General features: G+C 36.0%; 1 protein-coding gene across 4 annotated transcripts; it reads right to left on the reverse strand.

The window, feature by feature from the left end:
• Window positions 1-1,372: 1,372 nt before the first annotated feature.
• On the reverse strand, window positions 1,373-25,447 carry LOC103712997 (methionine aminopeptidase 2B-like). 4 transcript variants are annotated; one of them, XM_008799739.4, is made up of 13 exons: window positions 25,361-25,447; window positions 24,066-24,191; window positions 19,404-19,548; window positions 16,013-16,046; window positions 15,822-15,929; window positions 10,912-11,011; window positions 10,612-10,757; window positions 10,428-10,519; window positions 10,163-10,257; window positions 4,684-4,780; window positions 4,161-4,304; window positions 3,531-3,748; window positions 1,373-1,866 (listed from the first exon to the last, which is right to left on the reverse strand). In XM_008799739.4, exons 2-13 carry the CDS (start codon window positions 24,147-24,149, stop codon window positions 1,756-1,758), a joined length of 1,374 nt encoding a protein of 457 aa, XP_008797961.2. In that variant the 5' UTR covers window positions 24,150-24,191; window positions 25,361-25,447; the 3' UTR covers window positions 1,373-1,755. The 4 variants fall into 4 exon arrangements, with proteins under 4 accessions (XP_008797961.2, XP_008797959.2, XP_038982846.1 ...); XM_008799737.4 differs by having other exon boundaries at window positions 16,013-16,049; XM_039126918.1 differs by having other exon boundaries at window positions 16,013-16,049; window positions 24,066-24,167; window positions 25,361-25,413.
• Between the last annotated feature and the right edge of the window lie 689 nt (window positions 25,448-26,136).

Here is a 26,136-nt window from a genome sequence, read left to right on the forward strand (position 1 = left end):
GATTTTTTTTTGGGAGTCGAGAGGTTGCAAAAATTGTTACTGCCTTCTTAGTTGGGTTTGTTGGCAAGTACAAGCATGACATGTTCCGATCACTTTGGCACCCCCCACCCCACGCAGTTGAAACAGGAGTTTAAAGTTTTTGGAGGATGGGGTGTGCCCCCAAAGCAATCAACATCAGTCATGATGTCAAATCTTGAGAGCATGAGTGCTGCAATCCATAAAAACGGTTGACATAAAGTAAGAAATATAGTATAAAAATAAAGTTGATATCATATATCAAGATTTTTACATAATTCATGCAAAACCTAGGCTACATCCATTGAAGGAGATGGAGGCTCTCTATATGTGATAGAGAGTAGTACCAGGGCAAATTAAAAAAGCCCATCACCTAAAAAAAAAAACTTTCAATTTTTTTTTAAAAATATATATTTCAAGAGGTATATAATAACATCAAACAATATTAATAATAGTAATAAGAGAAGCTTGAGAATGGAGATACAAATCTAACGCCAAGCTAAACCGAACCAAGATGAATGAATGGATCTTCTTCTTTGCTTCTCTTTCTATCACCTCTTCTTCCCTTTCTCTTTCTTCTCTTTTTTTCTTTTCCTCTCCTTTAATTTCTCCCTCAAGCACAGGCACACCTCAATGGGATACTATTTTTGCACCAACTACTATCATGATGCCATACTTCACAACAGGTCACCACCTCCTTTGTAAGTTTTTATATCCAAATTTAATTTAGATCAACATCGACCAAGATTTTGGAAAGAACTCATACGTGATGTTTGGTGGATTGTGATATTGATGTCGGATATCTTTCTACCATCAGGAAGCAGCTCAAGTCTTGTCTACAAGCAAAGTGATTCCTCCCCCTTTTTGTCATTGCTACTTTTCTTTTTTGGGTTACATACATGTATATCATGATCATCGATCAAATCCTGCTCAGAAAACTTTCACGTCCTTTTGCTTCAGGCATTAAAAAGAACTTGGACATTCTTCTAACCAAAAATATGCAAACAAGGAGACATGATCTTTCTCGTTGTCCAAGCCAAAATCCTCGACTTTCCAATGTGCCAAAAGTGAGTTAGTTTGTTCTTTTTCTAAATGCAACCCAGCTATATCTTCCATGTGAAAGAAGGATCCACCTTCCTTCATGAATCCACCATTGGATCATCCTCCGCTTGCTTTGAGAAGATCTATATAAGCGAATCAATGATGGAGTTCAGACTGCTTCGAGAACTGTGTGGTGAGTGATCCAACGGCGGATACATGCGAGGGAAGGTGAATCCTTCTTTCAAGCGAAAGATACAACCAGATTCTTAAATAGGAGATATAGAAGGGCATCTTTTATCTATGTGCAAGAGTCTGATAAAAGAAAATCATGATTAAATAAAGAATACCAGTAGAAAGAGTCAAGAGCCGAAGCCACTTTTAACTTCTCACTGCTGTAATATATGTCAACACACATAAAATAAAACATCATAAGTTGAGGATCTCACAACCGAAGGAGCTTTCCCACAATCAACCACCAAAATATGAAAGAAATAGTCATGATAAATAATCAAAGTTTTTTCCCTGCAGCAACTCGTTATCCATCAGGGCCAATCCTGTAAACTAGCTGTGTTTCAACTTGTGTGTGGTATGCTCCAAATCTTACCCTATACAAACAACCAGTAATTGCTGCGGATTCGTGCAATTCAGCGGAATTGAGGATGGCAGCGCATGGAAGATCATGAGCAACTTTCAAGATACTCAGTAATCATCGCCTCTTGAAATGACTTCTTTGCAAGTAGGTCGAAGCAAGATGGTGTGCTCAAACTGTGATACATAGCTTCCCTTCACGTCACACAAAGGTGGATATGGCTGCAAAAGAGAGTGCATCATCAAGGAAATTAAGAGTTATTCTTTAATATCCATGACAACTGACCAACCCAACTTCATATCAGAAGCAGCAAATAACTATATTCAAATAATGTATGGAAACTTTTTATATAAGGTCATACTGGGACATGTACATATCCCAAGGGTGCATTTGGATCCTGGAAAATCCATGATATTTTATGATGTCCATCTGATGAAATCCCAAAGACATCTCAATATCATGATATTGAATATTTCTACCAAATCATGTCTCTCCTTATGTGCAAATCTTTCCATTATTGAGTTCTCTCTGACAGCCAAACACCTAAAAAAATCTCAACTTTTTAAATTCAGACATTTCGAATCATTGAAAAAAAATCATGATTTTTGAATCTAAAACCTCCAAATGCCAGCCTAAACTTTTAAATTTTATGACAGTTTCGAGGTAAAGCTGGAGCAGCAATATATGAAATTCAGTGTCATTAATCAACAAATGCGGAAGCAAGATCTCTATCACAAAATTCCTTACCAAGTTTTGGAATAGTGACAACAATCTAATCTGAATAAAATGAACTAAATAAATATAAGATTTGCATATTGGAAGCAAGAAAAGTGCAAGACAGCAGGAAGGAAAGTAAAATTCTTATTCTTCTTCCGTAAAATTCTTGGCAAAGGTCCAGGTTAAGACACTTCTCAAATAATGTCACACCCAGTGCGCTACATTCCTCATTGACAGGGCAGCAGATACTATATATAAAAAAGATTATAGCTTTTATAATCTATGGAAGAAAAGTAGTCAATAGAACATGTAAAGCATCAACTCATGCTTTGTTATTAGTTAAGCACAATGATGGTAGCAAATGATTAAACAAAAAGAAAAAAGTGACATAATCGACTGCAGTGAAATTAAAACTGCACATCGAAATTCAAATATCAAGCATTAAACATAACTTGATTTGAAAAATAGATTATAATTACTAGTTTAGGTAGGGAAGTGATGAAGACAACTACAAGGGCCATCCCTTAAGTACCTCTGAGAACTCATTTGACCTTATTCTAGAAATTTAAGCTTTTTATACCTGCGTCAAGCTAAAGTAATTATTCTTTATGTAAACATAAAGGAATCCCATACAGTTTCCACCACCAGGAAGAAACATTTGTATCGAAGGGAGTTAAGTTTGCCCGTACCAAGTCAGCAAGGTTTTGAAAAAATAATTTATCAATAATTGATAAACTAAAAACATGTTATAGGGGCATATTGATAATTCAAAAGCATAAGAATTACAAGTACATGTAGAAAGACTAGTGATTTCTTCCACTGCAATGGACCTATAAATAATACAGAGGTTTTTATCATCAATCAGATAGAAATACTAGCTGCTGACACGTCAGGAAATCCTCAATGTATACCATATTGATAAAATAGAGATGGCCGACAATATTAGACCAAGCTTTAATGCTCAACTGTACAAAATGACAAAGGTGAAATGCTTTAAATTAGTCAAAAGCAATAGTGGACTTGATGAAATTTAATTTCCTCAACCTATATCTCTATCAGCTAACTATTTACATTTAAAGCCACAGTCATAATTACAGCAAGCTTCACACAATCAAGCCAAAACAATGTCCATGATGCAGTAAAAACACAGGTATGCCATCATATTTACCTGAACTATACCAGCATCACACAAGTTCTTTAGTGCCATGAGATATTTAGTCTCTCCAATGCGGTCTAAGTAGCGCCGGCAAAAGGCCAACGTTGAAAAATTCTTGTTGATCGTTGCAAGAAGCTGCTTTGCTCTAGGTAACCTTAATGGTATGTGTCCTGCCTCAAAATTTTTCATGTAATGGCTGCACTCGAGGTCCTCCCTGACATATCCTTTCCCTGCAAAACAGCACATCAGGTGTGTTAACACCTTCAAGCATATATTATCTGTTTGAGTGCAAGTCCATGTTAGGCTGCCACAAACCAAACATTTTGTTCACCAGCAACTTTCGCATCAGTTTAGATTGAACTTGAGCTTATGCTAACCTAATTTATGCCAGAATTCCAAGCTGACACTGATTAATTGGAATGGTGGTTTAATTACATAAGAATAAATTAATTCATGCTAATAACTACATATCAATTACTATTAAATAAATCCAACGGGTCAGAATATTGGCTAACTATGAAGAAAGTTCCTTATCTTTGGGAGTTTAGCTTACCCACAAGATAAAGTTGGATGGATGTCTAGTGCAGCAACTTAAAAGCTCAGATGTCAAGTTACAACGAGGGAATTAATGTACCATCTTACCTGTTGATGCAAAAGTCTCAATTGCAAAAAATTCACCCTCCTCCATCTTCGTTTGCTCTCCACCTTTTACAATAGGAACAGATTTTCCAGCATGAATTTGATATGGCCCGATGCTGTGTCCATTCAGGTTCCGTACACTTTTAACTGGCAACAAGAAGCAAGGACACAAAAGCAGATTGCACATATTAAAGAACAAAAAAATTGCTTTGACAATTCAATATCATCAAAATAAGGCAACAGATGACTGATAGAGTTAAGCTAACATAATCAAGTTAAGAGTATAGGCCTGCCACTCATCAATTTGAAAATGATGCTATACTCGATATTAGTGAAATACAATGCTTCTTATATGACATCAGATGCAGGAATGAAGTCTTACACTCAACTGCAAATCATGTCCTTCATACCAAGAAAATTAAACAAAAAAGAAAGATCTAAGAAACACTGTCGACATCCAATAATTCACAGCAAGCATCATACAGAACAATGAAAACAGTATTATATGCTATAGTAAATGTCATACCTTGGTACACTTTTCCATTAATTTCAACTTCATATGATTCCATAACCTCTTGGATTGCAGCACCGACATCACAGAGTCTTACATCTACTCCAGATTCCTAGACATGTAAATGTAAGTATAACTATTACAATATACAATTAAGACGTCATTTCACACTGAAAGTTCAGAATATTCCAGCAACTTCACAACCTATAGAAGTTTCCTTTCATAAAATTCAGAAATAACTCCGAAACATTGCAATGATATAAATGCTGAGCAGCCAATATCAGATTGAACAATTTTAGAATACTGTAGTTTCTTAAACCCTCCCTATTTAGTCATATGCTGCTTATATTAACTTCCTACTGCACATTTAGCAAGATTCTATATCTAACCACTTGGCATGATATGCTTATGGTGCTCCACCAAAATGTGACTTGGCAAACATGAGTAAGGAAAGAAACAGTGCTGTTAGTGGATATTAAAAAATAAATGTCTTACAAGGAAGATATTTTTTTGGTCCAGAATAACCATGCTAGATAGCTTTATATTGATTACAGACATCTAGCAGACCTTTGCTATGTATATTTTATTCTCAGCAGAATATCGTCTCCTAAAAATCATTTTTAACATGCTTTAACACTTCTGCTAATCATCGTTAAAAGAGATAAAAACCACATCAAATAAGTAACAGCACACCAGAAATTAGCATCAAATAACATAATTACAAAAAAGATGAAGTTCTCAAATGTAATGGAAGTCCAAAAAATTCAAATCAAATAAGCATTTATATCAATGCGCATTAACTTTTATGCTTGAGTATCACAGCAAATGAGACAAAAGCTATAAAATGGAGTTACTGAGAAATTCTAAGTTCCAAGTCATTTCATGTCAATATATGAGATCCTATGGTAATATGCTTGTATAGCAAGGTCATGATACGACTTTGGTACTCCTGACCACCAGTACTGATGCATGAATTAAACAAAGTTTAACAATATAGAACTGTCACATTTGCTGTTTACATCTAAACAGCACTTTAGTGGTTTTACAACTTTTGAGTTCTCGAATAAGAAGACAATTAATAAACATCAAAGTGTAGCCGCCAACCCTTAATATTCCCAAAATGGAAACGAGTGAGATTTGTGGTCTGTCTCTGCACTTGCAAGTTTATAAGATGGTCTTACCAAAATCCTCCAGTTTGGTAAGATATTGTTTTTCGTATTAGCGAGTTTATGGAGTGCATTTTGAATGAAATTCTATTATATATAAACTCACCCAATAAACAGTGGAATACTCCTAATCATGCACATGGAGCGCAATGTTTATGACTACAAGCTTTGCTCATCTCATGAGCACATGCAAATAGACCCAAAATGCACCTGTTCATAAATGCCTTTGTATATAGCCACCCAAACACCCTGGCCCCCCAGCATAACCCAACTTCCCACAACCACCCACTAGCCAATCCAACTCTAACCTACCTAACTCATGCAGCCACATGCCCACATCTACACAACCATCATAAAAGGCATACTCTCAATCTCAAGGTTTCCCATACCGGTCGGTACAGCACCGTACTGGATGTATCAAATCATACCGGTACCAAATCAGTACAGTCTCGTACCGTAAAATATTTGGTATGCCTTGCTATCTCATACCATACTGTATGCTGACAATATAATAGGATGGTAATAGTATGGGATCTAGTACGGCAAACTTTGCTCAATCTTTTCACAGTCTAGTCAATGAACCCTTCTTCACAAATAATCTGACAAGGTTGACCATGGATGATCCCACACTTGCAGATAGTAACTTCAAAAGCTTCATTTTACTAATGATTTCCAAAAGGTTCTACTCTGTGTGGCCAGTTGGTGCATGGTGGTGCTTGATTGAGCATTTCAACCTTAGAAATAGCCCCAGTGAGCTGCATTGCAATCTGGCATGTCATTGCACCATTCTTAGTTTTGCTTGTAGCCCACTGCACATAGTTGCATACTTTTTGCCACACCATCACTTGCTTGCTCCCGCTGTCTTCTCCTTGACTAAGATTGTTTGGCTCATGGATAATGCACATGTATAAATTAGGAGTTTTGCCGTCTATGGTTTGTGGTTATTGCAATTGTGTTTTTGTAGCAAGGAGGACAAGAGCTAATGATTAATTTTGACAATGGAGAATGACTTAGTTTTCTTCATCTAGAGCAAGGCAATATAAAGTAAATGCAATGCTGGTAGGAGTACCCATGGAAATTAGTTATCAAGCATAAATCAATCACTTATATGAGTGGGAATTGTTGAGAGACAAGAATATATTTCTAAATTACATGTTGTAAACGTGCTAATATAAAGCTGGCAACTTACAAGTAAAGATAATTGTAAGATTCTAGGGAGAAATTATGACTAATGCTATGTGCTACGTAGGATGATGTTAATAGCTCCAAGAGAATGTCAGAAAGGAAGTTTTATAAAAGTAACAAAAATATGCCCATAGGCAACTTCAAATAGAAGCTCAACATAATGGTTTTAAGTTCCTGCAGAACCCAAAATCTGAAATCCAAAATTTTCAGTTTTATCTGGAACTGCCACAAAACCCAGGCCAATATCACAGTTCTGGCTCAAATTTACTTATGCTGATTTATTTTATAGGGCAGGTTATGATATTATTTAGTCATTGTTTGTTTACTTGAATTTAAAATACTGCTTAAGTTTTACAAATCTATAGAAAATTGGGAGCATCTGAGAGTTTGACTAGAGGAAATTCAAGAGAAATATAAAATATTTGAGGTTTGAGAGATCTAACCAAGAATTTGTGGAGTAGATATGCAACTCTTTAATAATGTTAGTCATAAGATTTGAGCTACAATTTAGGGCATTTAACTAAAATTCTCCTCTGTAAGGTGTCAAGTTTCAAAATCTAAAAGTTCAAACTATTTCTTTAATTCATCTCTTATTGAATTTTTTGATTGAGAATCTTCATGGATAAATCTTGTAGATTACTCAAATCTGGAGTTTTAATTCAAGTTCTTGCAAAGTTAAAAACGTCCTGCACATGTGGCGCATGTAGGGAGAAGCAATATTGGCTGTGATTCTTCTTGTTTTTATCCCTTTTCTGGGTTAAGGCTTCAAGCTTTGCACGCCACTTCAAGCCTAAGAATTATATATAGTACTACAATCAGACGTGTGATACATGTGATGGGAGGCTGTGATCTTCTATTTGAAAACTACAGACCCCAGCCTCAAGTGTAAGATTATATTAAGGAACAAGTGATGCAGGGCCCACACCAGCAGCTCTTTTCTTCCTAGAATTTTTTGGTAGATATAAAAAAAGAGGTTAGCACTTCTCTCGGGATTCATCATGGAATACATTTTTTTCATCTTCCTCTTCCATGCAAGATATCTAATGCATCTTATCATTTTTTATATATTTTAATTTTTATATTTCTATCAAATTTTCATTCATAAACAACCAAAACATACAAACATCCCAAATAATAAAATATGTCTGAAAAATATGATGCCTGCTATAATGTCTCAACTTCTTGTACATATTATATATGTACGTATGTATGTATATATATATATATATAATGTATATATTCTCTATTTTTCTTTACAGTATCCTAAGTCCTAACTCCTCAAATTTGCTTTCATCCCTTATTTGCTAAAACTCCAAAAAGACTCAAATTAAAATGATCAGAACTACAAAAATCGAAACCCAGTCCAGCCAGCAAAAACTAAAAATAAAACCGAGTTTTCAAACCATGCTTAAAAGCAAAACAATGAGATTCTCAAGATTGCCTTGGCAGTAGACCTTCTGAATTTGAAAAATGAAAAGGAAACTTCAAGCCATGTTATGGAGAGAGGATGGAAATGATATCGGAAATAAAGTGAAATGATCATAAAAAATGCGAGAATACCAAGGAAACCTAATACTTGGATTGTGGACTTCGTAAAAGTTGTGTCAGCCCAACTTGGGTACATGAAACAATGAGATCGATCAAACTATGACATCTTGGTTCGGCATGAGCAAAACCAAACCAAACAAATGATAGAAAAGAGAATGATGGTCATAAAAAATGGGAGGATACCAACAAAATAGAATGCTTGATATGACAGCGTTGCGTCAACTCTGCTGAAGTACATGAAGCCATTAGGTTGACCAACGTTTGATTCAACCTCATGACATCTTTGGTAGACATGAGCAAAACCAAGCCCAACAAATGATAGAAAAGATAAGGCATAACGAGGATATGATGATTTATAGACCTAATGCTGGTGTCATTGCATGGGAGAGCATGAATCATCTTGTCATTGGTCTTGGCCATTGCTAGCATCAAGTGAGGGATATGGATTTTATATGTAATTTAAAAAATATTATGACATAAGGGAGAGAACAAGATGAGTGAAATAAGAATAGTAGAATACTTAGGGCTCGTTTGGTTCGCAGGAAAAGGAGGGGGGAAAGTGTGGTCAACGGGAAAGTAATGAAATGCCTCTTGTTTGGTTGGAGTTTTCAAAGGAGAGAGATGGGAAAGTTGTATTCCCATGGGAATATGATTCCCACATTTCATGGGAAAGTCTTTCCCATGAGAAACATGGGAAAGTTACTTTCCCATGAGGTGGGAATCACTCCTTTTTTATTTTTTCCCAAAAAGACCCTTCAACATTAAAGAAGCATTAAAGAGGCATTAAAGAACTAATTTTTATTAGGGGCATAATAGGAATTATACATAACTTTCCTAGGAAAGTGGATGGTCAACCAAACATAAGCACTTTGGAAATTTGTCATTTTCCAATGGTTAACCAAACATGCCAAAAATACTTTCCTAGGTATTCTCTTCCTAGGAATATGATTCCCAGGAATCATATTCCTAGGAGGGAAAATCCTTCCCGCGAACCAAACGAGCCCTTATGGTATGTTCAGCATTTCTGCCATGAAAACTCTACTAGATTAAGTTCTGGGCCAACAGCTAACTCAACACTAAAGAGTCATGTTTTCACAGCTTGAACTACAAATAATAATGATCTCAATGAAAGAATCATAAAGTTGGCTGAACAAATAAGACAATGTCTATTGCTTAGAGTAATAGTTATTGTTGCATGCACAACACATAGATTGCTACACATTTCCAAATTGATGGCCTGCTAAAGACATATAACTTTGAACTGCTAAAATACGTTCTCTGCCATTGCATTTGGCACTTGTTTACACATTTACGCATGGTTCGCCGTACCGGTCCGAACCAGGCGGTACGGAATGTACCGTACCATATCGGTTCGTTATCGGTACCCGATACAAGTGACATACCAATACCACCGAAAAGATTCTTACCATACCATACCGACACCGTGCTAGTATAGCACCGGTACGAGGTCTGGTACCAAGACAACGAATCTTGCATTTAAATACAGTTAATATGAGAAAAATAACTTTATGAAGAAAGGGTCAGCTAAATTTCCAAAGAAAGAGAGCAATGCAAAATGAGGTGTAGTCAAATACCTTAACTCCAGTATTTGTAGCTTCCCTTGAAGCCTCAAGCAATGGATTAAACATGGGATTAAATGCCACCGTAAATGCACAATCAACTATATGACCTGAAATGACAACAAAATGCCATATTCAATTGGTAAAGGGAACAGCCACAAAAATTGATTACAAAATCATATTTGTGCAAAAGAGTTAACATATGAACATTACAAATGTGGCCATACAGAGATGCAGATGTAGATCGCAGGAAAAAAGTGAAAGAATACATGGGTATTACCATCAACTTGGGTTCCAAAGTCTAGCTTCATCACATCATCATACTGCAGTACAGTTTTGTCACCAGAGTTTGGAGTCCAATGGGCTGCAACCCTAGTTAATAAGAGGTAGTTTGCTCAGTATCATTATGAAAGACAAAACTATTAAGATAAGGAAGACGTCAAAAAAGAGTATTAGTGTATTACCAATTTAAGGAACATCCTGTTGGAAAAGCAATGCCTGCTTGAAGACCGTTCTCCTTAATAAGTTTCCGAACCATATCTTCCAAAGTTTCACACAGGTCGGTCATTAAAATTCCAGGCTTTAAAATACTCCTTATATATTTTCGAACCTAACCATACATTACAACAACTATGATTCCTAAAATGGACAACTTTGATCAACACATGCTTTCAAAGGCAAACTAAGCGGTAAATTATCATGACATTCAGATAATCAAATGTAAATACACGTGACCATTAAAACCCAGTAATAAGAAATCTAACCTGTCTATGAACTTCTGCTGCACGGCGAACTGCATTATACATGGGTTTTTGTAGCCGCTCCAATTCCCTCTTTTCTTCAGAAGTTGTCCTCCATAGGTTGCTAGTAACAAAACACTCCAAATTACTGATGCAAAATTTGAAAAGGAAGTGCATTTGAAAGTGTGGTAGAAATATAACTTCAAGCAATTGAGAAATGTCACATATATAGATGCAAAATATAAGGAATTTTTCCTAGAAAATACTACTACAATTTTATTTACCAACATGCCCCTTGAAAACAAAAAAGCACAAAAAAAGGTTGAAGACTTCAAAAAAAAACAGGGTTCCAGGCTTAATCCAGAATCTGCCTGCCTCCTCCGTCCTCCATGTTTCACTTCTCAAAGCTCTCTCTCTCTCTCTCTCTCTCTCTCTCTCTCTCTCTCTCTTCCCACTTTAATTTTGAGGGCACCCAAACCCTCAAGGAAATGAAGATAGTGCACCATAGACAATAAACCAGAGACCCTCCCTAAGGGTCAAAACTTAAAAGAACAAAGAGGTGGATCTCAGTTTCTTGAGTGTGCCTCACCTTATGCTCTCTGGAACCAAGAATGTTGTGGTGTAGCTCCTCTTTGTATGAACTAAACTCCCCTCAAGTTGTAACAAATAAAGATGCTCTCTCAAGCAGCATTTTACATACCGAACCTTGTCAGGCAGCACGCAAACCTGGGTATGGTACCGTTATGGCATGGGACTCAATACACCCCATATCAACATGTTACAGGTGTTGTGCTGGCTCCAACAGTGTACCATGTGTTAGTATGGGAGATTACTATATTATACTATCCAAGGCCTGATACCAAGACTTGAAACATTTCTCCGGAGAGTTTTTGTAATGTGTATACTAATGTTATTGCAATGATTATCTACTTTCAAAAGCAAATCTTTGCATAAGTATCATAGTGTTAATCAAGTAAAACACAAATTATCATTCTGTCGATAATTCAAACAAAATTCACCACTCTTAATAGCACCTGAAGAATGGATAGAGAAGTTAAAGTATGATTAATTAAAAATGATTTGAATGTGATCACCAACAACTAAAGAATACAATAACTTTAATATTAATTTGTTGATGCCCTTTTGGGCAGTAGCTTCTAATTTTGGTCAGGGATCACTGTTACTTCTCTTTATTTTCTTTTGAGGGCTTTGTACAAGCCCTACTTTGATGGAGCATCCCTAGTTGCTACTTTTACCACTGAAAGAACTATTTCCATTCACTTAGGTAAAGTGGGTGTTCATCTAGAGCATGAACAATGATGTTAAGGTGGATTCTATGTGGAGGTAGCAATGTCCGTGTATGTGTGTGAGAAACAAAGAGGATAGGAGGTGAAACCAGGCATGTTGGAGACTTGCCCCATCCTTTAAATGTTATTTTTTATTCCCTTTTCTGGTTCTCACGATAAAAAATTAGGGCATCTCCTTTTCCATTTTCTAACATGGACAGAATTGATGCAGCAATAGCAACCTTGAAATGTAAATAAATTATATGCCATTCTTTTACAAATAAAATTTAAAAATAATAATTTTAGAAAATTTCTCAAAATAATTATTGAACATTTTTATTAAAGGACCTTTAAAGGTTGAATAAATTATTATTAAGCAACAAACAAATTTTGAAAATGTAAATACAAAACCTTACTTCATCTACTAGGGTTTATAATAAAGGCAAAATGCATGAACATAGGACTTGAAACCTCATTATCACCCTTGATTTTCCATCCCCTCTCTTCCACCCAAAGGTCTAGCTTAATTGTGGATACAACAATCCTTAACAAACATTTTCCAGGATTGACAGCAGACAGATGATAAATCAATTTAACCTAGAAATCATTATCTTTGACCCCTCCATGGACCATCACCATTTCTCTCTCCATAACACCATCCTATCAATAACCCTTGTCCATCTTCCAGGAAATTAATTGCACTTGCATCAACAAAAAAATCTCCCTTGAAATTGCATAATTTGTAGATGACGATCCATGACAGAGTCCATAATTAAAAGATGTTTAATTAAAGAATGGTTACAATCACCCCTCACCCTTCCTCTGTGTCCTTCCCATCATGTCTATAGGTATACATGTTCATAATACAACTAAGTGCAAATGCCTCTAATACAATAAGGAAAGAAAATGGAAATCACAAATCAACATTCAACTACTGTAATATTCACATCAAGTAGAGCATGTCTTCTCCATACATGTATACTAATTTGCAGCACATGTTGTAATCATCTATTATAATATACCATCATGCAAACCAAATTAAGTATGCAACCATTCAACCTCATTCCTGACTTCATGGTATCATAGTAGTTAAATGCCCGATCTATTATTCTTTGTCAATCTAATTTCCTCTTTCTATTGCACTTTCCTTATAGCATCCACCTCTCATCTATTTATTCTTTCATTCATCTTTACTTGCATAAATTCTAGTAGAGGCCTCATGCCACAACCCTCCACCCCAACTCAGTTTTTTATCCTTTACCAGGAAGCTATACAATCTAGGTAATGAAACAGAAAATTCCAACGACTTCGCTAATTCTCTAGTGGTTCAAAGATAATGAGCAACCATGTTGCAGTACCAAAAAATATTCCGAAGCTAAAATTCTTGAGGATTTTTTGGTTCCTTTCTTCAAAGTTGGATGTAACTCATACAACTTAAGGAAGACATATGGAGTCTCAAGTTCTTTGTTAGCAAAGAAACATAAACATTAGTTCAGGTAGAAATCAGTAAATGGGAATCTTTTTTATAAGTGTTTTCTGAAAACTCAATATAGAATGAGGTTTACAATTTGAGTACAAGAACTCAAAAAACCATAAATCTAATTATTTTCCTTTGTATTTTTCACATCTCTTCTCCATTCCCTTGCTCTATACATCAAATAGATATATACTAGAATGGAGGCCCTGCTTGTGCAGAGCTCTCCATTTCGCCACATGGACACCAAATTAATAACATTATTAGTAGAGCTCTTTATTTTGAATAATAAATAAGGCTCTTATTTAGTATGGTTCTTTATCAATATATAACAATATAATATAATTAATAAAAATCTAATTAACTTATTGAACCGTATTAAATAAAAGAACTTTTCATTAGCAGCACTAAATTAATACAAAAATTAATGATATTTTTAATAACCATATTTGCTTAATATATGTTAATGTTAACGAAAACATTTTTCGTTAGTACTATACCCTGCCCATATCCCTCTTCGATCATTAGATTACACTAATATTTTATCAATTTCTATTGCAATTTTATGATGATGATCTTACTTGAAAGTGAAAATAGAAGCACAAATGGCCTTGCTATATTGCATTTAAATATCCCCAAGATGCAATACTTTTGTATTTCCTATTATACGCAGGTTAAGATCATGATCTTACTATTTTATAACAATATATCATTTTATTATATCAATAGATATACATATACTATTATAATTTTGTATAGTGATAGTATATCATGATATTAACATCAAAACTTTATTTTAGAAAATAATGAGACTCTTATACCTATTATCTTATTCTATTTCTATTATCTATGCTTTTATATCTATTCTATATTGCATTTCAATAACAGTTAGAAAACGGAGAAATAACTGCACCTCGTGCATCGCGTAGGTTATATTCTAGTTATTCTAGTATTCTGAATGCTATTACTATATCTTCAAGTTCATCACCTCAATCACCTTGTACTTAACAAATTAATTGGCATTTTACTAGAGTTTCTTCATTCTCTTCTTGATAATGTGCACAAGGATTGCCCTATAACACATCATGTAAGCAAGAAATTGATGCAGAATTAGACTCAAATGCTAAATGGAAATGAATAAGATGAAAGCAAGGTATATTGGTTTATAAGATTAAATAGCAGCATGCTTAATTAGAATATAAAAACATTTCCTTGCAAGGTGATACTTCACACACTTCTAGACAAAAGAAGCAACAGATACATCAACAAATCCTTCTAGTGATCCACATGTTAAAGTGTACTGTGACTCATACTATTGCACCTTGCCAACTAAAAGCCCTCACATACGGATGACTTGATTCGACAAACTGTTGCACACCAATAGTATTCTAAACTCCAGTGAATCATTGATCTTCAATAACGGAAAGTTTCGCTTAGTAATAATTCCAATGATCTAAATTCATCAAATAGATGATGAGAATGCCTACTAAAGGCTCTGAGAAACTAAGTGGATTTCCTAAATTTCATATCAAAGATATTCCTTCAGTTTGATCAGGTGCCAGTTTTATATTGAGGCTAAGTGTTGCATGGCAATGCGAATCTTTTATAAAAGTCAATTGTAGAGTTTTGGAGAGAGAAAAGCTACCTCCAGATTTGGCGAGAGGAAAGCTACCACTAGAATGTAAAGAATTTGAATGGCCTGTGTGTTAGGGATGGGCAATCAATACCAGCACCCAACTAAGCATCAATATTCAGCTATCCACTTCCATACGCTGTAGTGGAAGCAAGAACAACCAAAAAATGGGTATACCCACTTCCAGGTAATCAAAATAGGTAGCATTCATCAGCTGCTACAAGGTTAAAAATTTATAACTTCAGCATGTTCGTAGGATTTCATTGACAAACACTAACATGAATTGTAGATGAACAGGAATTCTTCATCAATAATAGATAACCAATAATAATAGCAGAAATAATAAAAAAGAAATTATGGAAAAGCAATGAAATTCAATAATCAGGTCAATGAGATTTAAAAGAAAAAAACAAAATCTTTCCTGCCAAGAGAGCATATGAAGAAATATATATATATATATATATATATATATATATATATATATATATGTTGTTTATGTGATGCTATTTACAAACAATAATCTGCAAGAAAATATGCTTACTCATCCTTATACTGTTGGATTTCACCCTCAGGAAACTCCCCAGAAGGGAAAAGTTCATCAACAGGGATTGATGGTGGATCAGTCTGCTGAAGAGATTCTTTCTTCTTTCTGTAAAGGACGCGGAAATTATCAAACACATGTCGATGTGGAGCTTTAAACATTTAATAGTAAGGTCACACAGAAACATGTACTTGGTTCTGCTTTTCTTCTTCTTCTTCTTTGTAGCTTCTGGTTCCAAGATTTATGAAAACCAGGTACCAAACAATGCATACAAAATCAGTATTGTATTAGTTCAGAAAAGACACATAAGAATCAAAATAGAACATCAAACAGATAATTAAATAGCATCTACAAACAAGGATGTGATCATAGACATCAAGAAAGTAAACTCATGCAATATTTGGCATTCTACTATCTCTGAAGCACGAAGCTGAAAATCTGGATTCAGGAAATGTGATAATTTTTTTATCCCAAGAGTTAGGCATATGGATTTTCATGCATAGAGTTTTCAATGGAGAACAGTTTGATATAGAACTTAGTCATCATTGTTGCAAATAAGCCCTCAGACCACCAAAGTGTAAAGCCTGCTTCTTTATCTTTGCCAACAAGAGCAGCATCATTTTCTTAGAAAAAGAAAAGAAAAAACTTCAGCACATTAACCCTATAACAATTAGGTTAAAATATCCATGATTATCTCTCAATTCTTTTGTATAATAGATCCAAGATAGCACAATATCTATTGGCCGTCCAATTGATTAGAATGTCATTTGAAAGTTATCCTACTTCAATTGTGCACGCTTATCCTTTGTTTTAGTTTGAATGGTTACACTGTAACATCTCATGCTATCCCACAATCACTGTGAACTCACCAAATTGAAACCCTACCCAAACCAATCAAAATATGAATTGGATTCAGGCTGGGCATCTAGACCCAACAGGTTGACAAAATTTGTTCCTCTAATGGAAAGTAAGATCTACGTTGTCATACTCTCAGTCCAGCTTAGAGAGCCAATGGTCAAACTCCCAACCTGGCCAAACCAAGTCTCACGCTCCGATTTTTGTTGGTTAAATTCAATAAAAATAAGGATTACTCGGTTATTCAATAGGATGGATTTTTAATGGGTTAGTATTGACTACATGCTAGTACTTTGTATTAAGCAAAATCTATTTTCTTAATTCTACCTTGCTTCTGCTTTTGCATAATTTTTAATCTAGTGACCCCTAGCTGACCCAACCCCAAGAGGTTTAGTTATGACCCAAACCCACGAGGTTTGGTTATGGATATGCATTTTCCACCAAATCAAAATCCATGTTAATTTTGGTTGACCATTTTCCGATGCATTGAAATGACCTGTCCCAAACCCAAACCCAAACCAACCCTTCCAAATGCCAAGTCTAACATAAGTTTCATATAATAACTTCTCAAGAACAAAATTATGTATCATGGAGACTGAATCATAAGCTTTCTCAAACATATAAAATATTATAGATGACCTCATTTCCTCTTTCCACTAATAGTCCGAGACAACATAAAATCATTATGTTGACCATCCTAGCATAAAGCAAACTGCTACATGGTCCAACTCTTAGTTTTTATGCCTCTTTTTATCATCCTCTTCAGTACCTTCATCGAATTATTTCGACAATATTCATCGCAACTCACATGCCACTATCTCAGTTTTCTTCCATTCACTTCCATGCAATTGCACATAAAAACCTGTTCCTCCAGCATGTTTCTCATTTAAAAATTTCCAGATATACTCTTCTTATCCATCCTACATCTCAGCATAATTGCTAAAATTTTATACACAAAATGGGATCAATTTATTTAAACTCTTTTTTCCAGGATTTCTTAACATCCTCGCTTTCTCACGTGCCTAGCCTATCATATAGATTATTTTAACATGGATAGTTGGCTAACTAGATCCCTCTGTCTCCTTAACATTTTGAACCTTCGAGTTTCTTTTGGTTCTTGTTCTTCTATGCCTAAGAAAATACCTGATAGTGATCCATTGAATAGAACAAACTTGAATGCGAAATGCCACATGATGTTGGATATTGGCTTTCCAAATTTAAGCGCATCAGGCCTAGCTGCCTAGGCAGCTCCTATTTTGTGAGTAGGCTACCCAGAAGATGCCCAAGCAAACTATCTAATCTTCATTGAATTTGAACTTTTGTCATGCCTAAAAAAATTTACTTGATACCCTAAGATTTGAAAGAGCAATGTGAATCAAGAACAGCCATAAATATACTCTTGAACACTTTCAAAAGGGAGTCACCTAAGCTTAACCCCTCAACTACCCAATTAAGGTGTAACCATCTAGGTGGCCCTATATGCGGGTCAGCCACCTAGCAGGTGCCAAGGCAAACCATCTCGGCAGGTAGGGACTTGAATAATCATTTAGCATGAGTCATACATTAGGCTGGTTGGGTTGGAGAACAGGGAATGCCACCAGTCATTTTAGGTGGCTCCGAACGCCTTAATTACAACTAAAAAATATCTCTAACCTTTTATTGCTTTATCTATAATTTAGTATCATTTGCTAGAAACTTGTTTCAATAACTTGAATTATTAAGATTTTTCCTATGACTGAATTTCTATTATATAATATATATATATAACATAAACATGTCACATTATAGCAAAATAGGTCTTCAAGCAAATGGAGGTGCTTTATTTACCATATATTGCCCTTAATTATTTCTATCTTATTTCTAATTCTTCTCATTATTTTATATTTTATACTTTTCCCAAAGAGATGATCGAAGGAGAGTGAGCCGTATAGTGTTTTTAATATTTTCTATACATGATCTGCCAATGATCCCACCTAAGAACCTACTTTCATGCAAGTTTTAAGAGCTCACTTGGTCATCTGCATACTGCAAAGCTTCGCCAAACCAGTACCAATACGAGTCGGCGATTGACACAGTATGGTACAGGTCCGTACCGTACCATTCCTCAACAAACCCTTTTTTGAATTTGTTGAACTGAAATTGACAAATGGTAAAAAAGAAAAAAAACAGATCTTCTATTTCAAAACCAAACAAGGTATCCCTGTTTCGAAAATAAAACTAGGGAGGCTCAGAAGCCCTCTCTCCCTTCTCTCGGATTCACCAATACTGACATCAATGTGATTGGACGACCTTTGATGGTTTCGTGACAAGCGAGAGATTGAAGAGAGGTCAGATCCGAAGGAGGTGGAGGAGGGGGAGAGAGAAGCTGGAGCCGATTCTGAGTCGATCCGCAATCATCTTCCACCGAAGAGACAATATCGAAGCCTATTTTGAGCCCTCGCCTTCTAATTTCTACTTCAAGGATCGAAGAGAAGCTATCGAAACCCTCATCTTCCGACTCCGAGCCCTCATCCTCCTCTCTCGCATTGAATTGGAAGGATTTGTGGATGCCTCCAATCGAGCCTTTGAATAGTGCCGGTAACTAACTAGTCTAGTTCGACACATTCCGAACCAGCACGATTCTACCAACACTACTACAACTACTTATGTAAGACTACCTTTGGATGTGTTCATTAAAAAACATTAAATTATAGAAAAAAATGTGAATATAAGCATTAAGCATACAACCTGACAAGCCTTCAGAAGTTGGGCCATCTTCCCGCACCTCTTCATCATCATGTGAAGGAGGCTGAGAAATAACAACCTTACTATTGCCAGCAGCAGGCTCTGAACCTTTAACATCTAATGTTTTAATCTTGTCCTCCTTAAGTACCTGCACAAAATAAAGCATGTCTAAAATTAGTACAAGCATAAAGGCCATAATGTGGCTTCAACAAGCAAGAGATAGAGAGGGTGAAAGCTATAACAAGATACTAATGTTGATCAAGACAACAGTTGGAAAGCTTCCATAAACAATCTTAATACTTTTAGAAGGCATGATAATTCAAAGATACAGTGTATCTTTTTTTTTTGGTAAATGAGTAGGAGGGGAGGGGGAGGGACCAGCCCACCCGCGTAGCAGCCCCACTACTGGGCCCCCCTTCCATCAGGGAATGTTCGATACAAGTCACAGGTTTCGCGTGCCTTTCCCGACCCATGGGCTCACACCACTGGGCTCACCGCCTCACGTGTGGGTACGTTACCCCAGCGCCACCTCGGTACAGATGGAAAGAAAGCATATCCACCAACGAGCCGTCCGGGTGTGGGGCATCCGGTCCCCTAATTTAATCGACGTCCGCACATTTCGAACTCGGACAACTCGGATAGAATTATCGCCCCCTTACCACCAGGCTACTACCTTGGTGGCGATACAGTGTATCTTTGAAGACCTAGGAACTTCATCTAGTTTAAGGCAATTAAACATCCAGTAGATGTTGAGAGAGCAATCATATAGAAAAGGCTTCAATAATCTATAATACGGGTTAGAATTTCAATCGCTATCCAATTCCCTAAACCCACATGTTTACCTTGATTGTTGGGTCAACAAGTTGGGTATGGATCCAGTAAAGCTAACCAACTAGTAGGTCAAGTACAATTCCAGACTTCCATTAATTGGGCTATAACCTGACAAATCAATACTCCACTTATTTGTACTAATTATTATGGATTTATTATAACATACAAACATTACAAATATTAAATATTATATTGAGGATTAAAATCCCTAAATCTAACCTTATCCCCAACCCTATCTAGCCCTCTTCATGACATCAGCTTATCTCCCCTATCTTCTCGCTTCTCTACTACTATCTCCTCTCCTCTCGGCCCCCTCTCTACTCCTCTCCTCCCCTCTCCACACTACTCCCCCCCACTCCTCTCCTAGGATTCCTTGCCTCCTATTTTTCTACATATCTTCCTCCAAGCCTCACCATGACACTATGAGCTCACCCCAAACCAAGCTATCAATTGCTTCAACCTCGCTCTACCATCATAATCTTATACCAGGCACTAAAAATTTCACCTAACAACAAGAGCTTGTTTCACCTTACCCCAAGACAACTTTTGCTCTCCATTGCAATGTCAACTCCTTTGTTGTCTCCACCTACCATGGTGACCTCGCTCCTTAATGTCTCCACGACTCCACCTATCATTGATATCTCAGCCCACCTTGCTTCCATTTCTCTAATTGATCCTACCCCTGCATACATCAATCCACGCCACTTGTCATCAGCTTTGTTGTGCCTAATCTCCCTTTTGTTTTCCCCGCCATCTCCCTTTCCTTTTTTGCTCCCCCATTTTCCCTTCTTCCAATGACAGTTTAAGTCAACTGAGCAAGGAGTCAAGTGCATGTCAAGCTAGATTGGCCATATCCAAGATGCCCAACTCAAGCCAAACCTAGACCAATCCAGCCCATTGACAACCCTAATCTACACATAGAGCAATTTAACCAGCATACTATAGTCTCCATGGCTAAGGGAATTAATAAGGGTTTAGATAGCATGGATGATACTCTGGATGTTTTGGAATCTAGTGTAGATGAGGTGATTCAAGAATTTAAGTTTTGGAGTGTTGCTTTGTTGTGGATAGTAATTGCAAATGTTAAACATTTGATACAAAAACTTATAATTTATAAAGTAATCAAGAGTTGGGTTTGTGTCGAGAAATTATGGGGAAGTAGACCAAGGTGCCCTACAAATTTAAATTCAATCAGAAAAGGTTTAAAGATTTGACTTCACAAAACTTTTTCAAAAATTTTAAGATATATGTAATAGAATTAGTGCCGGTTGGATGAAGTGGAGAGGTGCATCCAGAATATTATGTAAAAGGCGCATATTCTGGAGACTAAAGGAAAAATTTCATAGAACAATAACAAAATAAACCATGTTGTACAGCTCGGAGTAATGGGCAACAAAGTACATGAAAAGTTGAAAACAAGTTGAGTGTAAAAGAAATAAGAATATTAAGATGGATGCATGATAAAATTAGAAAAAATAAATTAAGTAATAAATATATTTAAGAAGTCATATATGTTACACAGATTAAGAATAAAGTAACGAAAAGTTGATTGAGATGGTATAGAAGTGCAATAACGACAGATTAAGAATAAAGTAATGAAAAGTTGATTGAGATTGTATAGAAGTACAACGACGATCTGAGGAAACTTCGGTAAGAGGACTTTGGTTGTGTTGAAGATGGTAAGAAAAGAAAGGGTAGACCCAAGATGATATAGATAGAGGTTGCAGAAACTTCGAATAAGATAGAGATAGCCCTAAAACTTGGCAAATGGAGATCTACAAAGTCAACCCCAAAGAAATAAGGAAAGGCTAGATTGTCATTGCTATCATATAACACTATCTCATCTATTCACATGAATATGTCTTATTATCAAATCTTTAATATTTCAATCAGATCTTTAATTGCACCATTATCAAGTCAAATACTTTAATTGAATTGGAACTTTAATGGTGCCTTAAACTCCCTACTCTACTGCACATGGGTATACATACTCAAAGGGGGAACAGAAAGTCCACACCGTAAGGGACTATTAGAACCTACAATAGCTTATATCAACAACAAATTTCTACAAAGGTGCACCTAATTGGCATGCCCCATGACCAAAACTTTGATGACTACTTTCCATAGATCCAATAATACCATCCATTGTTTTGTGCCCCTGCCAGATCCACACATGACCACACTTCCAATGCCATGATCCTTGCCCGTCCTAATCGGGTGCATGAGATACTACTATTACACCGGTCTCAATCATTGTTCGTTGCTTGCCTTCCTCTAGATCCATCTCCATACTAGCACTTCCAAAAGTAATAGCCAAACTGATTTTAATTAACTTCTGGATGTCAAGGTGGCAATTTTAAGTTTTCATTTGCAACCCAATTACCAAACTCAGACCTGATTTGTTAGGTCCGGCAGTCAAATAATATTCCCCCTCCCCCATGACTCCTCTCCATCATCACCTTCCCCCTACCCTCGTTGTCCCTCTCTAATAGATGATTTTGCTCGCCATATCAAGTTTAACTCACCATCATGGCACTACCCTCAAGCCCTCCTAATTTGGCTACACCATAACCTTACTCCATCATCTGCTCAATCCCTCCTCCCTGATAATAACTCCAACCACACACCATGACCTCACTATTTAGAGCATTACTAACTTGACTCCACCCTTTTGGTCAAACCTACTAGCTTCTACCATCGTCACACCAACCGCCACTAGTATGGTCTGCCGTATCACCCAATACGGGGCGGACCATACCGTACAGAAAGAAAATCGGTATAAAACTTAACTTTGAGTCAGTACAAGCCCTGTACCGTCCTACACCAAAACGTATTGAGGTGTACTAATCTTACTGAGACATACTGAGGTATGTACCAGCCCGTACCAAAGCATATCGACCTGTGTCGAAGCGTATCGAAATAAAAATTGAAAAAAAGATTAGAAAGCTATTTCGATACAAAGGTGTATTGTGTCGTACCATACTGTATCGAACCAATATGATACCGATACGGTACCCCGATACCAAAATTGCGGACCTTAGCCAGTAGCCTTGTTGCCTAATCTCTCTTTTTCCTTTTCTCTCACCCCTTTCCTCCTCATACCCTCTTTCATTCTTCCCCTTCTCCCATGAATTGTGCTTAAGTGGATCTAGCTAACTTGCCAACAAGTTTGATTGAGCTAGGTTGATCCACCAGCATGCCAAGACAGGTGCATGTTATGTTGGATTTATCTTATTAGTGATGCTTAACCCAACCCATAAAGACCCCTAATTTGTATCTTCCAGGAATCCATTCTTAGGTTCAATAAGATGGTATTATCAAAATTAAAACATCACCAACTGAACCTAAAAGTTAATAGGCTTTTGACAATGTCATGGAATTAAACATATTTGCTTCAATAAAACATCACAAGTAGAAGAAAAAAATACTAAAAGCTCAGTTTGACAACAAAACAAATGAAAAGATAAGAATTGAAGGAAATATTCTAGTGTTATAATAACACATTGTTGGGATTTCAAGCTAGTTATGAGTATAATAAAGGCATGCCATCAAAGTTTCCAATGGCACTATACAAGCATATAAACGCAACATGTTTCTATTTTTCGGTGTGCTAAAATTATAAAACAAATTTGAGTGGCCCAACTACTTTTTATATTACTCTATATTATGCGAACAACATTAGCTTATAAAGAAGGGTCGATATAATTTTTTGAGAAAAGATGCTCATATACACAAGATAATTTGATCTACTATGCTAAGATCCAATAAATTATATACCTAAATAGTTATTCTGTATAAAGCATTTTAGTGAATAAAAATTGTTTAAATACTAACTTGGGATTCTTGACTTTGCCCAATATGTAGTCCTTTCAAATCATGAACTGCCTCCCCCACCACTTCTGTGTCTATCCCCGCCATATCTTCTTCCGTTGCAACCTTATAATTTTTCAATTATCAAACCTGAATATTAAAGGATACAAAACAATGTATCTATCACAAGGAGATCACACAAATGGAATTTAAACAATAAACCAAAGATTCTGCTTTTTAAGTAATACACACAAAAAAAAAACCCATCAATTTTATAGACTATGATGTCCTTCAGGACAACAAAACTAGCACCACTAGTTTGAACTTAATGCCCACAAATAGGAATACTCGCCAATAGAACTAGAAGTGTTGGCAACCCAACTCAAGGTGAACGAAGCATTGGAACAACAAGACACAAGTTCCTAAACTCAAGCCAAGATTGCTGCTGTTGGTTTACATTAAGATTGGAGGGTCATGCGTGGCACACATGATCACAAGCCTAATTATTTATAGGACATATAATGCACATTTCAGATCTCCCAACATGTTGTTACAAGATTTTTTTTTTTTCCAAGTAACATCAGTAGATTCTCAAGCTCCTTACAAACTAGGAGCCAATTAAAAGGAATAAAATCATTGATTAATAGAGTTTTACATCAACAATTCATATATCTTAAGTAACAATTCCAAAAATTAAAAACAGAATAGTTCCAAAATTCTTTTTCTTCGAATCTAAAATGCAGAAAGTAATCATGTTTCTTAGAATCTGAATCTGAATAGAACGTGACACAGTGTAACCAGCACTGAGTAATACAAGAGGAAGAGGAAACACTGTTTATGGCATAGCAATTTTTTGCAGCATTTACGCTGTTCACTTAGAAAAATAAAAAAGAATAAAAGAAAAAACTTGAGACCGGAGAGTCGGTATTTTTCCGATTTGATTCACCTATGACGGCTTAATAATTATGCGAATCTCGAAATATGCCGAGAACTGAAATAACATTAGAGAACGGACTCATGGAAGATAAGAAAACGTTAGGACAAGTAATTTAATAGATTTCACTGCAAATCCCAAAGAAACTAATCCAACACATGCAAAGAAACATCTCAGATTCTACAATCCTGAGAAAAAATCGTATCTCAGATCGTAAACCTCGTCCTTAATCGAGAATTTCTAGGGTTACAGCCTCTAAAACGAATCGGATTACAAACCCTAGATTCAATAAATTAGCACACCAAGAAGAACAAAAACAGATTTTTAATTCAAGAAGGAAAAGGGAGAAAGGGGGAAAAAAAGAAGTAGAGAAGCCTCGGATTACCTCGCACGTCCTCTGTCCTTTTCGGAAGTGGGCAGTGGCGGCCGGCAGCCCATGGGAGCATTACCATATATACGAAACTTGGAAGAGGGGGCAAGGGGGGAGGCGGAGTTGTTGAAAATCACATGTGCAACCCGCACAGCGAGGCGTCTTATGCAGCCAACCAAACATTGCCACGTGAGGAAGGGCCGATGTCTGCTATGGATTACGTAATGGACTATATAATTCAAGCAAGCGCATGGCGCGTGCTAACATGCAAACAAATTTGATGGTGTTATATAAATCTTAATTTACAAAAAATATTTTATTTCTAAAATTTAGTTTATAAATTATTTTTATCCTATAATCTTTCTAGATCAAAAAAATTTATAGCAAAATATTTTACTAAAAGTTAGAATAACCTTACCGGTGACCATAGTAGCTTACTATCCGATATTTAAGAGGAGAGTAAAGAATGTCAAAACCAAAGCAGGACAAACGAATCTCTAATAAAGAAGATAATATGAATCCAAAGTAGTTTCTAGATATTGTTCACGGTGATTGCAATTACATCATTAAAAATGGATGAATATCGTATCAAATAAGCAAACTATCTTGACTAAAAAGGCATAAGACTCCCGCATATATCTTATAAGAAAAAGAGGCTATGTCTAGTTAATTATAGTTTGAAGTAAAAAAGAAACGTGTCTAGATCGTCGTCCCCCTATAAACATCAATATTAGGTAAACTATATATATTTACTTAAAAATGATTATATGAATTAAACTATGGTTGCCACT

This window comes from Phoenix dactylifera, chromosome 5 (genome assembly GCF_009389715.1).
Source record: "Phoenix dactylifera cultivar Barhee BC4 chromosome 5, palm_55x_up_171113_PBpolish2nd_filt_p, whole genome shotgun sequence".
In the NCBI taxonomy this organism is placed as follows: Eukaryota; Viridiplantae; Streptophyta; class Magnoliopsida; order Arecales; family Arecaceae; genus Phoenix; species Phoenix dactylifera.

What these genes read in the sequence shown, in the direction of transcription:
- LOC103712997 (XM_008799737.4), bottom strand. Translation starts at nt 24,149, where the DNA reads ATGGCGGGGATAGACACAGAAGTGGTGGGGGAGGCAGTTCATGATTTG. An exon ending in GGCAAAGTCAAGAATCCCAA is followed by an intron (nt 19,549 to 24,065) that starts GTTAGTATTTAA and finishes TATTTTGTGCAG; the next exon opens with GTACTTAAGGAGGACAAGAT. An exon ending in TAATGGAAAAGTGTACCAAG is followed by an intron (nt 4,305 to 4,683) that starts GTATGACATTTA and finishes TCTTGTTGCCAG; the next exon opens with TTAAAAGTGTACGGAACCTG.